The sequence below is a fragment of the Acanthopagrus latus genome, chromosome 19 (genome assembly GCF_904848185.1).
Source record: "Acanthopagrus latus isolate v.2019 chromosome 19, fAcaLat1.1, whole genome shotgun sequence".
Taxonomy (NCBI): Eukaryota; Metazoa; Chordata; class Actinopteri; order Spariformes; family Sparidae; genus Acanthopagrus; species Acanthopagrus latus.
This window is the reverse complement of record NC_051057.1, coordinates 4,227,199-4,239,283: the sequence shown is the minus strand read 5'-3', so window position 1 is coordinate 4,239,283 and position 12,085 is coordinate 4,227,199. Positions and strand designations below refer to the sequence as shown.

The 12,085-nt window shown below is 41.4% G+C and overlaps 1 protein-coding gene across 1 annotated transcript in view; it reads right to left on the bottom strand.

The window, feature by feature from the left end:
* Positions 1 to 11,789, bottom strand: part of scospondin (subcommissural organ spondin) — an 87,747-nt gene extending 75,958 nt beyond the window's left edge. The window contains exons 1-13 of the mRNA XM_037080137.1: positions 11,714 to 11,789; positions 10,068 to 10,350; positions 9,011 to 9,093; positions 8,599 to 8,769; positions 8,234 to 8,457; positions 7,908 to 8,010; positions 5,823 to 5,981; positions 5,049 to 5,134; positions 4,624 to 4,749; positions 3,801 to 3,957; positions 749 to 1,001; positions 494 to 635; positions 243 to 381 (exon numbers count right to left, since the gene is read on the bottom strand). Coding sequence (XP_036936032.1) covers positions 243 to 381; positions 494 to 635; positions 749 to 1,001; positions 3,801 to 3,957; positions 4,624 to 4,749; positions 5,049 to 5,134; positions 5,823 to 5,981; positions 7,908 to 8,010; positions 8,234 to 8,457; positions 8,599 to 8,769; positions 9,011 to 9,093; positions 10,068 to 10,350; positions 11,714 to 11,789 — 2,002 coding nt within the window. The remainder of the gene's footprint in view (positions 1 to 242; positions 382 to 493; positions 636 to 748; positions 1,002 to 3,800; positions 3,958 to 4,623; positions 4,750 to 5,048; positions 5,135 to 5,822; positions 5,982 to 7,907; positions 8,011 to 8,233; positions 8,458 to 8,598; positions 8,770 to 9,010; positions 9,094 to 10,067; positions 10,351 to 11,713) is intronic.
* Positions 11,790 to 12,085: the final 296 nt, after the last annotated feature.

The following is a 12,085-nucleotide window of genomic DNA, read 5'->3' as shown; positions in this document are numbered from 1 at the left end:
ATAACCAGCTGAAACTACAGGTTCTGACAATCGCCTCTGGAGTTACATAGTAGTATTAAGAGATGGGACGTTTTAGCTGATTAGGTTGCAAAATTCATTAAACATCTCTGCAAGGGATGTCTTTGATAATGTATATTTCATGAATGTTTTTAACCAAAGTTCTGGCCATATCTCAGAAAACTGCTTCACTCTGCAGTTCCAACACACACAAATGGTCAGGTCAGAGTTTAGAATCAACTAACCAGTGTCAGTGATGGTGACTGTGGTGCGCAGTGCTGTAACTGACATCTCCCTTAGACAGCCCAGGCCTCCTCCACGTCCTCCTCCGGCTGTACACTCCCCACAGCGCACACTCACCACCAGCTTCCTGTCAACGAAATCCTGAACACACAGAACATCAGCACAAAGGAGAACTAGCCACACACACACAAATGTCAAATGTATTTTTGATGTGTATCTAACTGTGTGCATGGTTGCATTTTATGTCTCTCACCTCCACAGCAGTGAAGGGACAGTCTCCTCCCTGCAGTGAGTACCTCTTTTTGTCAAAGGTGGTCACCTGTAGTGCCCCCATCAGGCTGCACTGGGCGGCGCACTTCTCCCCAGTACACTGCCACTGGCCTGCTTTGCACACACTGGGAGGATTAAGAGTGAATAAGTAGAAAGGAGAGTCAGAAAGAAAAAAAATGGGAATGGTTTATGAAGGAATTTTAAGGAAAAAGCGAACACACAAGGAGTTTTCTCATACCAGGTGTTGCATCTCTGCTGTATCGTGTCCCCTGATTGGTAGGTGCGTCTGCGGTGGAAACAAGGACAATCGTCTCTTTTTAGACAGCGTCCCTGGTGAAGATAGACTCCTGGTGGACACTCACAGCCCCCCACACACTCCTCCCTGCACTGTCCCATGGCCGCAGCAGGCCCGGGGGGCTGGGGAGAGGAGCAGCTAGGGGGACAGGAGGACACACAGTCTGAAAACACCTGCCCTCTGGGACAGACACGACCTGGGGAGACAGAGAAAAATGGGAAGAAATAGTTAAAGACCATACTACTGTTGTCGCTTGTTTTAGCATTATGCACTTTATTTTCTTCATGACAGTTTTTCCACAGAGTACTGTTGCGTTTTTATAGACAGGGATTCATCAAATTGCAGGGACAACATTTCTTGGCATTTATTTTCTATTATTTGCTGACTGCTTTATGTGCCTGGGGAAACTATTGCTATTCTGCAATAGACTATACATCATATAAGTAACAAAATAGTCACTGTAATGGATTGTTTTTTCGTACAAATTATGGGAATATTTGCAAATGATTGAGAATAATGTCAAGTAACACACTTTGCATTACGCTAAATAATAGTTATTGACAGCAAGACAATGTAACTCAAATAGGAAACACAACTATTTTTCTGTTACAAATAATAATAAGTCAAATTCTCTGACAAAAGCAAAATGTAATAGCAAACTAGTGGCACAAGAATGTAAGAGGAAGTGCAGCCAAACTTTTCGAATACCAACGTGCTAGCTTAACAGCAGTGAGTGCTACCAACAGCCATGTTCTTGAATTACGTGTTTTTATTTCATGTTAATATTACATTTCTTACTTGTGACTGAGACATGAGGTAGGAATGACAACAATGCATTGTGCTCACAGGACACAGCCCCTGAGTCATCAGCTAACCCAACTATGACAAATCACACACCTAAAACGTTAAAGCTGCAGACTGGGGGTTTGAGAAAAAAGTGGACTTCAGAATATGTCAGAATATTTGCATGATACAGGTCCCAGGTCCCTCTTTCTTCCACAAACTAATGTTATAACTGCCTGGTCACTTGAAAGACACTTTTGCTACCCCGTAGCCATAAAGACAAAGCTAAACACTAGAGTTAGCATACAAGCGAACAAGATAGATTTAGCAGCAAGCTACGTAGCTCGACTACAACATTGTGTGGCAATATGCGCTATTGTGAGTATTACTGTAACCACCGCCACCATACCCTTTGTGGTTAAAACATAGAATGAAACATATGAAGCAGAAACGTCCTTACAAATCCTGCAGCTCCCTCCACCTCTGAAATGAAGCCCCAATATTTATCCTAGTTCAGCTCTGTTACTTTTCCGCCATTGTTTACAGCGGGTTTGAGCTTGAGCGTTTCCGACCAGGTAAGAGCACTTGTACCTTGCGCCAGGGGAACGGATCTTTTCAGTGGACGAAGTGAACGGGATCACTTCTTGGACTGATTCGTTCCTTTCTCAGTTCAGTTGAGCTCAGCCGCGATCATGCCGGCCGGGAGTGGAACTGCCGCGACTCACTCAGAGAACTGTCAGGACGTGATTCTCGTTCGCGCTATGAGTCGTTCATGATTCACGAACCTACTGCAGGCAGAAAACTGACGCCTAGGACGTGATTGTCGTTCAGGTACTGTGCTGAAAATGGCGCTGTGACACTCACCCAGGGCAGAGGAGATGATTCACATTCAGTAACCGTACTGCTAAAATTCGCGTTGTGTTGCTAACATCCGTGTAGCATCATCTTAAGTGATTTTACTGCACAGTAAAAGTCACTCACGTTCGCAAACGTGATTCTCAGCAGCTGCCGTCACTCAAGTTCGCGAACGTGATTCACGTTCACGCTGATTTAGTGACAGCGCGAACGTGATTCACGTCCTCAGCAGGTCGCTCGCGAACGAGGGACGCCAGGACGTGAATCACGTTCGCGTTGTCATTCATTCATGATTCGTGAACCTACTGCAGGCGGAGAACTGACGCTGAGGACGTGATTCTCGTTCACGCACTGTCTCTTACTCATGATTCTCATGATTCACGTTCAATAACCGTACTGCGAAAATTAGCGCTGTGTTGCTAACATCCATGTAGCATCATGTTAAGTGATTTTACTGTTCACAGAGGACACTTTCACCGTGTAATAATTTTAGTGCGTGTATACCACTCAGAGCAGCACTGCATCTCCCGCGAATGATTGTGCACCGTCCCTCAGTGAGTGACTGAGTGACGGATCGTTTGGCTGCTAATCAGTTCAGGGAGTTGGAGAGCAGTGAACGATTCGGTGAACGAATCTTTTGAACGAATCATTTTACTGAACAGATTCTAGAGATTCAGTTCAGCAAAAAGAACTGCGTTCCCATCACTAGTATTCACTGCGTAAGGGAGGGGGGCTGCAAGAGAATGATTGACACTTCTCAGACACTCCCTTTGGCTCTGATTGGTTGTGTTGATCCAGAGCGGTGGATTCTTGCAAATCAAATCACAGCCACTGGGTGGAGCCACAGAAAGTGGATTTTTACACAGCTGGCCTTCATCTTACTCTACTGTCAGATCATAATGACAATTTTTAGCATAACCAAACAAGCTGTCGTGCAGGGCAGCCTTTTCAGACAGAGGTTGATTTGTGATAGCTATTTTGCGTATATTGATTGTAATCTTAACAGTGTTGTTTAATGAGGCATTTATCAGACTTCAAAGCTACGAGAGCATAATCCTTATTTACATTATTTTAATAATGTTAGATGCTTTCCCACATATGAGACATGAGGTGGTTGGATAGTGATGACAACAGTGTGCTGCACAGTACACAGTCCCAGAGCTTGTCGTGTAGCAGCTAGTTGATCTGGTTAGCACACAGCACACCTACAGCGGTGAGGAGTAACTGTCACAGCGAGTAGCCTTTTCACACTGAAGCAGGGATAGACAGAGAGGATGACTTGCCAAAACTCACAGCATCTAAGTTCGAGGCCCCACACTCACTCAGTCGTCCCAACATAACAGTTATATGTGATTACCACAGAAGGTAGCTGTCCTCCATGTTATGATGATGTGTTGCTGGGCACACTCTCTGGCGTAGCTGGCCAGGGTGTCACACACTGCTGACTCTCTTTCTTTAGGTTGTAGGCTACAGTATAGGTAGAGACAGGTGTCTATGTATGCTGTTGGGTCCACCTGAAATACACAAAGACAAAAGCTTGTCAGATACAACCACTCACAGTCTACAGTCAGAAGTTGTAGTCAGAAACTATGAGGCTACGAATCCTGTGCTTTAATCAACAGAGATATACAGTGTTGGTTGTAAGCTTAGTGTGAAGCAGAAAGTGAATTAATTTTTGTGTCCAGTGATAAATAGAAGTGGCAAAGGCACTTGGAAAGAAGATATTTGCAAAAAAACAAACAAAAAAAAAACAAACAGGATAACATATATGCTTATTATGCACTACTATACGTAATCATAAAAATAATGAGAGCCCCAGTTTGGGTGATAGGTAAAGTCGGGGAGAGGCAGGCAAAGGCAATAGATAAATAGCTATATCTTGATTCATAAATTATTAACCAGAATTTTATTACAAACTAAAGAGTAACTGCCACTGGCTCTCAGCTGCTCTCCATGTGGCCTTTATTAATCTAACCTATTTCTAGGAACTCTTCTAACAATTAACTCCTGGTAAATTATTTACTCGGAGGAACATGTAGATTTACAGCCCGTCACTGGCTTGGCTTACATAGAAATGACATTAAAGCATATTCTCCAAAAGGCCTGCCATCGAGTAAGAAATAAACGTAGAAAACGTTAAGTATGCCATGTGATGGTGACTCATATCAGAGGTGTCTGACCCGGAGGTGGCAGTGTGTGAAGGGGTTTTCCAGCAGTTGGTGACACAATGACTCCGCCTGCCTGCGTAGGACAGGGTCTCCTGAGACATCGCAGCTGTGGCCGAGCTCAGCCGCGTCGCTGCAGCCCTGAGAGGAACCATGTGACACAGAGATACTCAGTCACAGAGTGCATCTCGTAAATACACTACGCCACTGATTTCAGAAGCGTCTCAGTGCTCCACATGCACGCCAAATGACAGCTGCGGAAACAGATTCTGACTTTTGGGATCATATTCGAAGCATCTAAATGATGTGGTTGCTTTCAGTGTGTATTCAGAGAGCACAGATGTATCATCCAAAAAACATTAGACAACAATAGCGGTGACAAAAAGGCATAATCTGTTGCAATGAAGCGAGATACTCATTCGATGCATTCAGTGCAGTACTTCATTCTGCTGGTCAGGAACTTTCCATGAGTTGCCAAAGCTGGCGGCGTACTGGGACACAATTCCACCCATTGTGGTGAAGTCATCTGTGGCACCAAGACACAAATAGGTTACTGAGGCACAGCAAAGGTATGTGAACATTAAAAAGCATTACTAGCTAAGTTATGGCCTATTAAGAAAAGATGGGGAACAAATGGGTAGTGCAACGGAAAAAAAAACAGCCCAGTCACTAGAAATAAATGTTGGCATTTAACATATCTGCAAAACCTGGACTGGATTTATGGGAAATAGACCAGCGGCAGTTTGTCGAATGAAAAGGAGGGGGGGGGACTTGCCAGAGACCACAGTTTGAGACGGTGTTTGAAATCTAGCATGAAACCGCTTGATATTGTTAACAAGGAACCACTGTTTGAGATACTGTTCTGTTTTTCCATGAAACGTGATAACAAAGGATATTTTTAACGAGATGTCAGGACATTTTTATAAACCTGTTTGTGGTACTTAAAAGCAAAATGTGATTTTTTTCTGACCCTGACCGAATGTTTTTGTGCCCAAACCTTACCAGAGCATTTTGTCACAACATAACTTTAAAATAATTACTAACATTTATTCTGGGTTGTGAATTAACAGCACTGGTGACTTTTTTTTTTCTTTTTTTTTCAAGCTAATTTTACCAGGAAATCCTATTGAGTTCATCATTTCTTGGCTGAGGCAGCAGCCATAAATAAATCACAGCGTAAAAGAATATTTTGCATCTTTTTACACCTTCCTCACCATCAGCGTTGTTGTTGTAGACTCCACAGAGACCCCTAGTGGCTGCCAGGTGCTCAGCAGTCACTGTTAGGTAGACTGTGTTGCTCAAGTCAAACTTGACTCTAACACCCAGACCGCTCTCCACAAACACAAAGTCCCCGAGCCAATGAACACTCACTCCTGGAAGAAGTAGAAAAAAAATATGTATATATGTTGCATTCTGTTTCTACTATTGGAGGGTAAGAAAGCTATCACCTCGTATGTGCATGCATTTGGATAAAGACAATGTTGTTGGTAAGCAACAAAACCTGAACTAACAAGATAAAAAAGGTTCATAATTTGCGCTACAATATGTTAACATAAAAATAATGGGTCGCACTTTATTTTAGAGTACTCTAATAAGATGTAGTAAGACTAGAAATGATATTGTCTGTATTAGACAGTAAACATACACGTATTACGATAAGTAGTATAATAGAGACACAATAAGCCATAATTTGTATTAAAGTCGGCAAAAAAAGTAGAAATATATATTTTATTAGAAACAAATGGTGTGATATCCTAAGTAACTCAGATGAAAAAAATTGTATATTATATTAAATCAGGTCAAAACTATATATATTATCCTTATTCATATCCTCATTATAAAGCACACCTAAATACCTAAATCACACTGTAATTACAAACTGCATATAATTATAATTATTATGGCTTAATTAGACAACACAGGCTGGTTTGAATGCAGTGCCATATTAATAATGGTCAGACAATTATTATTGGGCTATATTAAACATAGTTCAATTTTATTACAGGGTAATTTGTTTCTATTAAAAACCTTTTTAGACCCGTAATATGTTACTAGTGTAAACTTAATTAAAGACCTTATCATTTCTGTTTTTTGCCTTATTGGGTGCAGATTATGGCTTATTACTTCTTTATTAGTTTACTTAGAGTGTAGCATTGTGTCTGCCGTCTAGTGAAAACCGTATCGTTTCTAATTTAATATAAATTATAGATTTTTTGTGTATTTAGCTTTTAACTGTCTTTGCTTACTATGTAGTAAAGACCATATTATGTCTAGTTTTTGCTTATTACATCTTATTAGTGTACTTTAAGATAAAGTGCGACTAAAAAATGAGTGCACCAGATATTGATGACAAGTAAAGCCAGCGAGGCAGACTATAGATAAATTGCCATATCGTAATTCATAAATCATTAACTGGAATTTATTACACTTATTATACTCATCCGTTCATCTCAGTGACAAAAAAATGCCACAGAGAACTCTCAAAATATCTGATATTAAATGTACTACAAATCAAAAGTACAAGTAATCTGATTATTGGCCTGGCAGATTTTCTTTTTTTTATTCTTATGATTGCCAATAAAAGACATTCATTTAGAAAAAGCTGCTTTTGGGTCTAGTTAGTAACTAATCATTTAAGTTATCAAACAAATGTAATGGACTAAAAAGTACAATATTTGCCCGAATTGCCTCCAAAATGTGGAGTGAAGGCAGGATACTCAAGTAATGTATCTCAAAGTTATACTGCACATTACTTGAGTGAAGGTACTTTGTTTAAATTATACTACTGCATTAATACATATTGTGTTTTACACTATATGAATCATTTTTTTACGTTGTTTATCGGTTGCATATTTACAAAATCTTCTGATGGCCCAGCAGAAGCAACAGACAGACCTGGAGCTACTGATCTGCTGTCCTATTAGATGTGTTATGTACAGGAGCTCATTACAGAAACTGGCCAAATGATGCAATAAGATACTCGAATTTGAATATCAATTTATGAAGAACTAAAATGTTGTTGTTTTTTTATGTGAGGATCGAGTCATTTGGTCCAAGGCTAAAGCAAGTCAAGTCACAGGCTGTGTCAAGTCAAATCAAGGAATGAGTCTTTAACTCCCAAGTCTCTGTCAAGTCTAACTGGAAGTCATAAGCTCACCTGCTTCAGTTTGTTCAGTGCAGGTACTGATGTGGCAATGATGTAACAAGTGCACGAGGTGGACTTATAGGTCTCATATTACTCATATCAGACAGGACATGGCACTAAGAGAGAGCTTTTCAGACTGCTGAAATTATTTTACCATTTTGGAAGAGTGGTTCTCCGTTAGGAACAGGGAGGTTATTCAGAGTTAAGTTCCTTTGATGGATTGAGACCAAATCCAGACCCAGCATTATCCTCAGAGCCTGAAAGCAGACGGCCACAGACACATTAACACGCATATACTCACATACAGAACAAGCTATAAGCAGTCACTTGCATTGCTGCTTTTCCAGCAGTCAGAATGTGATGATGATGATGCCACCATCACCATTAACTGCTGCTACATTATGGCTAGTGGTGGTCTGGGAGTCTAGAAAAGTACACCACTAATGATCACATTTAATGAAATCCATCAATATTTCCCACCTTACTGCAGTCTCCTCTCCCATTACAGACTGTACTGATGTAGACTGCCCAGGTGCCATCAGTAGATGAGGCCAGCAGGTAGGTGCAGGTGCCCTGGAAGTGGAAGTGCTTCCTGTCAAAAGTGCGGTAGTGAGCCCCACCCCAGGACATGCAGGTGGCCGAGCTCTGAGGCACTCTGACACTACCCAGCAGACCACCACGCACCAGAGGGGAGGACTGGGAGTCTGCAGAAGAGGGCGAGAGGAAGGAGAGCCAGGTATGATGCCGTCAGATAAAGTCTGAGCAGTTTGCAGCTGCAGACTTCTTGTGTGTTAAAAGGAGGAAAAGCTGTGTGTATGTGCATATGCTCATGCATCTTCTCTGACCGGGAAGGAGGGTGTAGCTGCAAGACAAGCATGTCTGGTCAGAGGCATTCCTCCAGCTCAGCCCCCAAAGGCTGCTGCAACACTGCTCCATCTGCATCAATGAGGAGTTGTGAACGCCAGGGAAGTCCTTGCAACTCCACGTAGAGTAACACTGGCCATGCACACCCACACCTTCGAGGAAAAGCACACAGAGATATTGTGTGAAAATGGCCGAGAAAGTGAAGGGCATAGAAGGGGTCAGTGAGAAGGAGAATGCTGGTAGTGTCATTGTCTTTAACATTACTCTTCATTTACATATTTTCTAGGTTTCTATATGCAAGTGTGTGATATTTCAAATCAGGAGGCATTGCATTTGCAGGGTTTCATTTAGCATGTAAAATAAGCACGATCCATGCATGCTGCCTGTTCTCACCCTCAGAGCAGCGTGGTCCACCCCAGCCCTCACAGCACGCCCTCACTGTCCTGTTCACCACCTGGCTCTCCATCTCTGGGGGTCTGAGATTGACAGACACATTGGTTGAATGGTCAGTATATTCACAGTAACGTGTACATTCATTCAACTGGCTTGTCACTGTGAAACAAGGACATTTCTTCACATTCTCCTCCTTCGGGGTCAGCACCCTGTACAGATACATGATACACTTACATGCTAAATGAAGGGTAACATGGGCCTCAATACTGTTGAACCTTCAAATGAATGAACATGTACCACGGATGAACAGACATACCTTGTCGCATGTCACAGTAAGCATTGCTTCAGAAATATCTCACTTTTATGTAGGTGATAACTCCTGGACTGCTTTCCAGTGACTGAATGTAGTTAATTGCATTTACTCAAGAGCATGACACCCAATCAGGATTTGGACCACATCACAACACTGAAACTGCTCTTGTCCTCAATGACATTCATTCAAACTCAGACAGTGGCATTTGACACTGTCGACCACAATACACTACTGGACTGGCTGGAAAACTGGGTCTGACAACTGTATAGAGACTACTTTTTGTCTATATGTAATTACACATCTAAGTGGATGAAAATGACTTACGGAGTACTCCATGGCTCTATTCTGGGGCCTGTGCTATTTAACATTTACATGCTCCATCTAGCTAAGATAATGGAAAATAACAAAATATGTTACCATAGTTATGCAGATGACACACACATTTACATAACTATATCACCAGGGGACTATAACTGAACTGTCCTGTGACTTTCATTCTTAAGTCTCTAGTCTTTAAAACCTATTCTATTTTAGCTTAATTTCCTATTCTTAACTTGTTTTAACCTTTTGTTTTTTTGATGTCTTCCTACATGTTTTTTAATGTAATTGTATGCCCCTGTAATGCACTTTGAGTTGCCTCATGACTGGATTGTGCTATACAAATAAACTTGCCTTGCCTTTTAATTCACTCTTTTAAACCACAGAGACCAGGAAATAGGCCGAAAGACTCAACTTTTCACTTACTTGTACAAGTAACAGGATGCCTTGGGGCCCTGTTGTTTGTAGTATAATGCAATGCCATCATCACCCCCATGCTTGATGCGCATCCTGTCCACGTCCAGCCTCCAGTCCTGGGTGTTAAACTGATACACTTCTGAACAGCCCACTTCAAGCTGCAGACGTGGGGATAGGATTCGTTCCACTCTCTCCTGCACAGTGTGGTCACACCAGTGTCTGCAGCACAATACAGAGTTAATTTCCTCAAGTACTTCGTGCTCAGGTATGCTGCCGTGGACACAGGTAATTGCTTAAAAGGAGTTCAGCCAAAAATGAAATTTTAATCATTATCCCCTCCCTTCATGCTGATGAAGGTGAAGTTTTGCAGTCTACACAACATTTCTGGAGCTTCACAGCAAAGCAGCATTGAAGCATTCTCCTAAACTCCTAAACTACATAAGTTCACTTTCTTCAATTTGTCCTTTAAGTTTAGTTCAACCGCCTGAATTCCAAGGCTTAAGAAGGAACTCCCAGTGCTTTCTAGTAAAACAGTAAAATGCATCTGCAGTTGGTCAGTCATGTGTCCAATCACAAATTGTTATACATCATACCTGAAAGAATCAGGTTCTTTTATTAAAAAAGCACATTGAAATTAGTATTAAAATATCATCAGTAACCATGTTCTTATGCAACGTGATATAGGTAACACTACAATGAATTGAAAATTCATAGTTGATTAAACTTCAGTTATGTCTGTTAATAATTAAATGCTTAATAAATAATTTATTAAGCAATTGTAAAGGTTTATAAACATCATTTGCAGCTTTATAATGTTTATCCCGATAATCTTCATGAACAGTTTTGTAAACAGCATGTAAACTAGCATTCCTCCTTAAACCGAGTTTGTCAGTGGGTTGCTCATTCCATGTCCTTGCACTATTTTTCCCGCATTTCTCTATACTCCTATACGTTAATATATTGTCTACAAAATGTGATTAATCCTGCTTCTACTGATCTGAATTATACTCACCCCTTTCCCATCACTGACTGCAGTCCAAACAGAGTCAGTAGCAGTATTTCCATTATCCTTCCGGAGTGTTTGTGCTTAAAAATCCTGTAAAGAAGTTTTTATATTCATGATTTCTTAAACATCATTACATCAGCGTTAAAACCTCAATTTAAGTGAAGATTCAAGAATAAAAATAAATACTTCTTCACAGACAGTTGATGACATTCTTCCTGACATATATTGATAAAAGAGAAGCAGCCAAATCACTTTAACCAATCCAAGGATTGAGTGTTGTGTTATGTCATTGTGAGTGACCAAACCAATCCAACCAATCTATATAAACTTCCTTGAAGCTATACACATTCATTGATTATCGTCCTCCTCCCACAATTAACAAACGGTGTGCTTACCTTTAAGTGCTTTTGGGAAATCTTAAAAAGTCCTCGGCTCGATTGTAATCAATACTAATAAGTTGTTGTGGGTTCACGGTTCTTGTCACTATTTATCTTATTGTCAGGTCAACAGTATGTGATAGAGTCCTCAGTGAAGTGACACTTTGCCTTATGGGGGAGTGGAGACCCAGATGCAGGGTTTTAAATATAGGGGGTGACTCTTGGGATGTACAGTCGCATCTGAACCTGCTGCTATTGGATATAAGTGATACAGTCCCAGCTGGGAGCACAGGCATTGGTCTCTGGACCTGTGACGGACACATCCTCTGACCTCACCCCGTCAAACATTAGAGGACGCCGTAGGTGATGGCGGGGGTGGTGGTGTCTCAGCCACAGAATAAAGAGATGTTTGTCAGAGCCTAATCCTGTAAAGAGTAGCGTTTCGGGAAGGATGATGGGGCATTTATTCAATGAAGCGTGTAAACAGACATGGAGACTGAAGGCTTTGAGACTCACCAATATCCCAAGTCCGACCTCCTGACCCCGGAGTGAGGAGGCTCAAACACAGCTGTCACCACAGTACACCTTAGCTCGAGCCCAGAGGGGACAAAGAACAAGCTACTGTCTCAAGGGCTCGCTTTAAT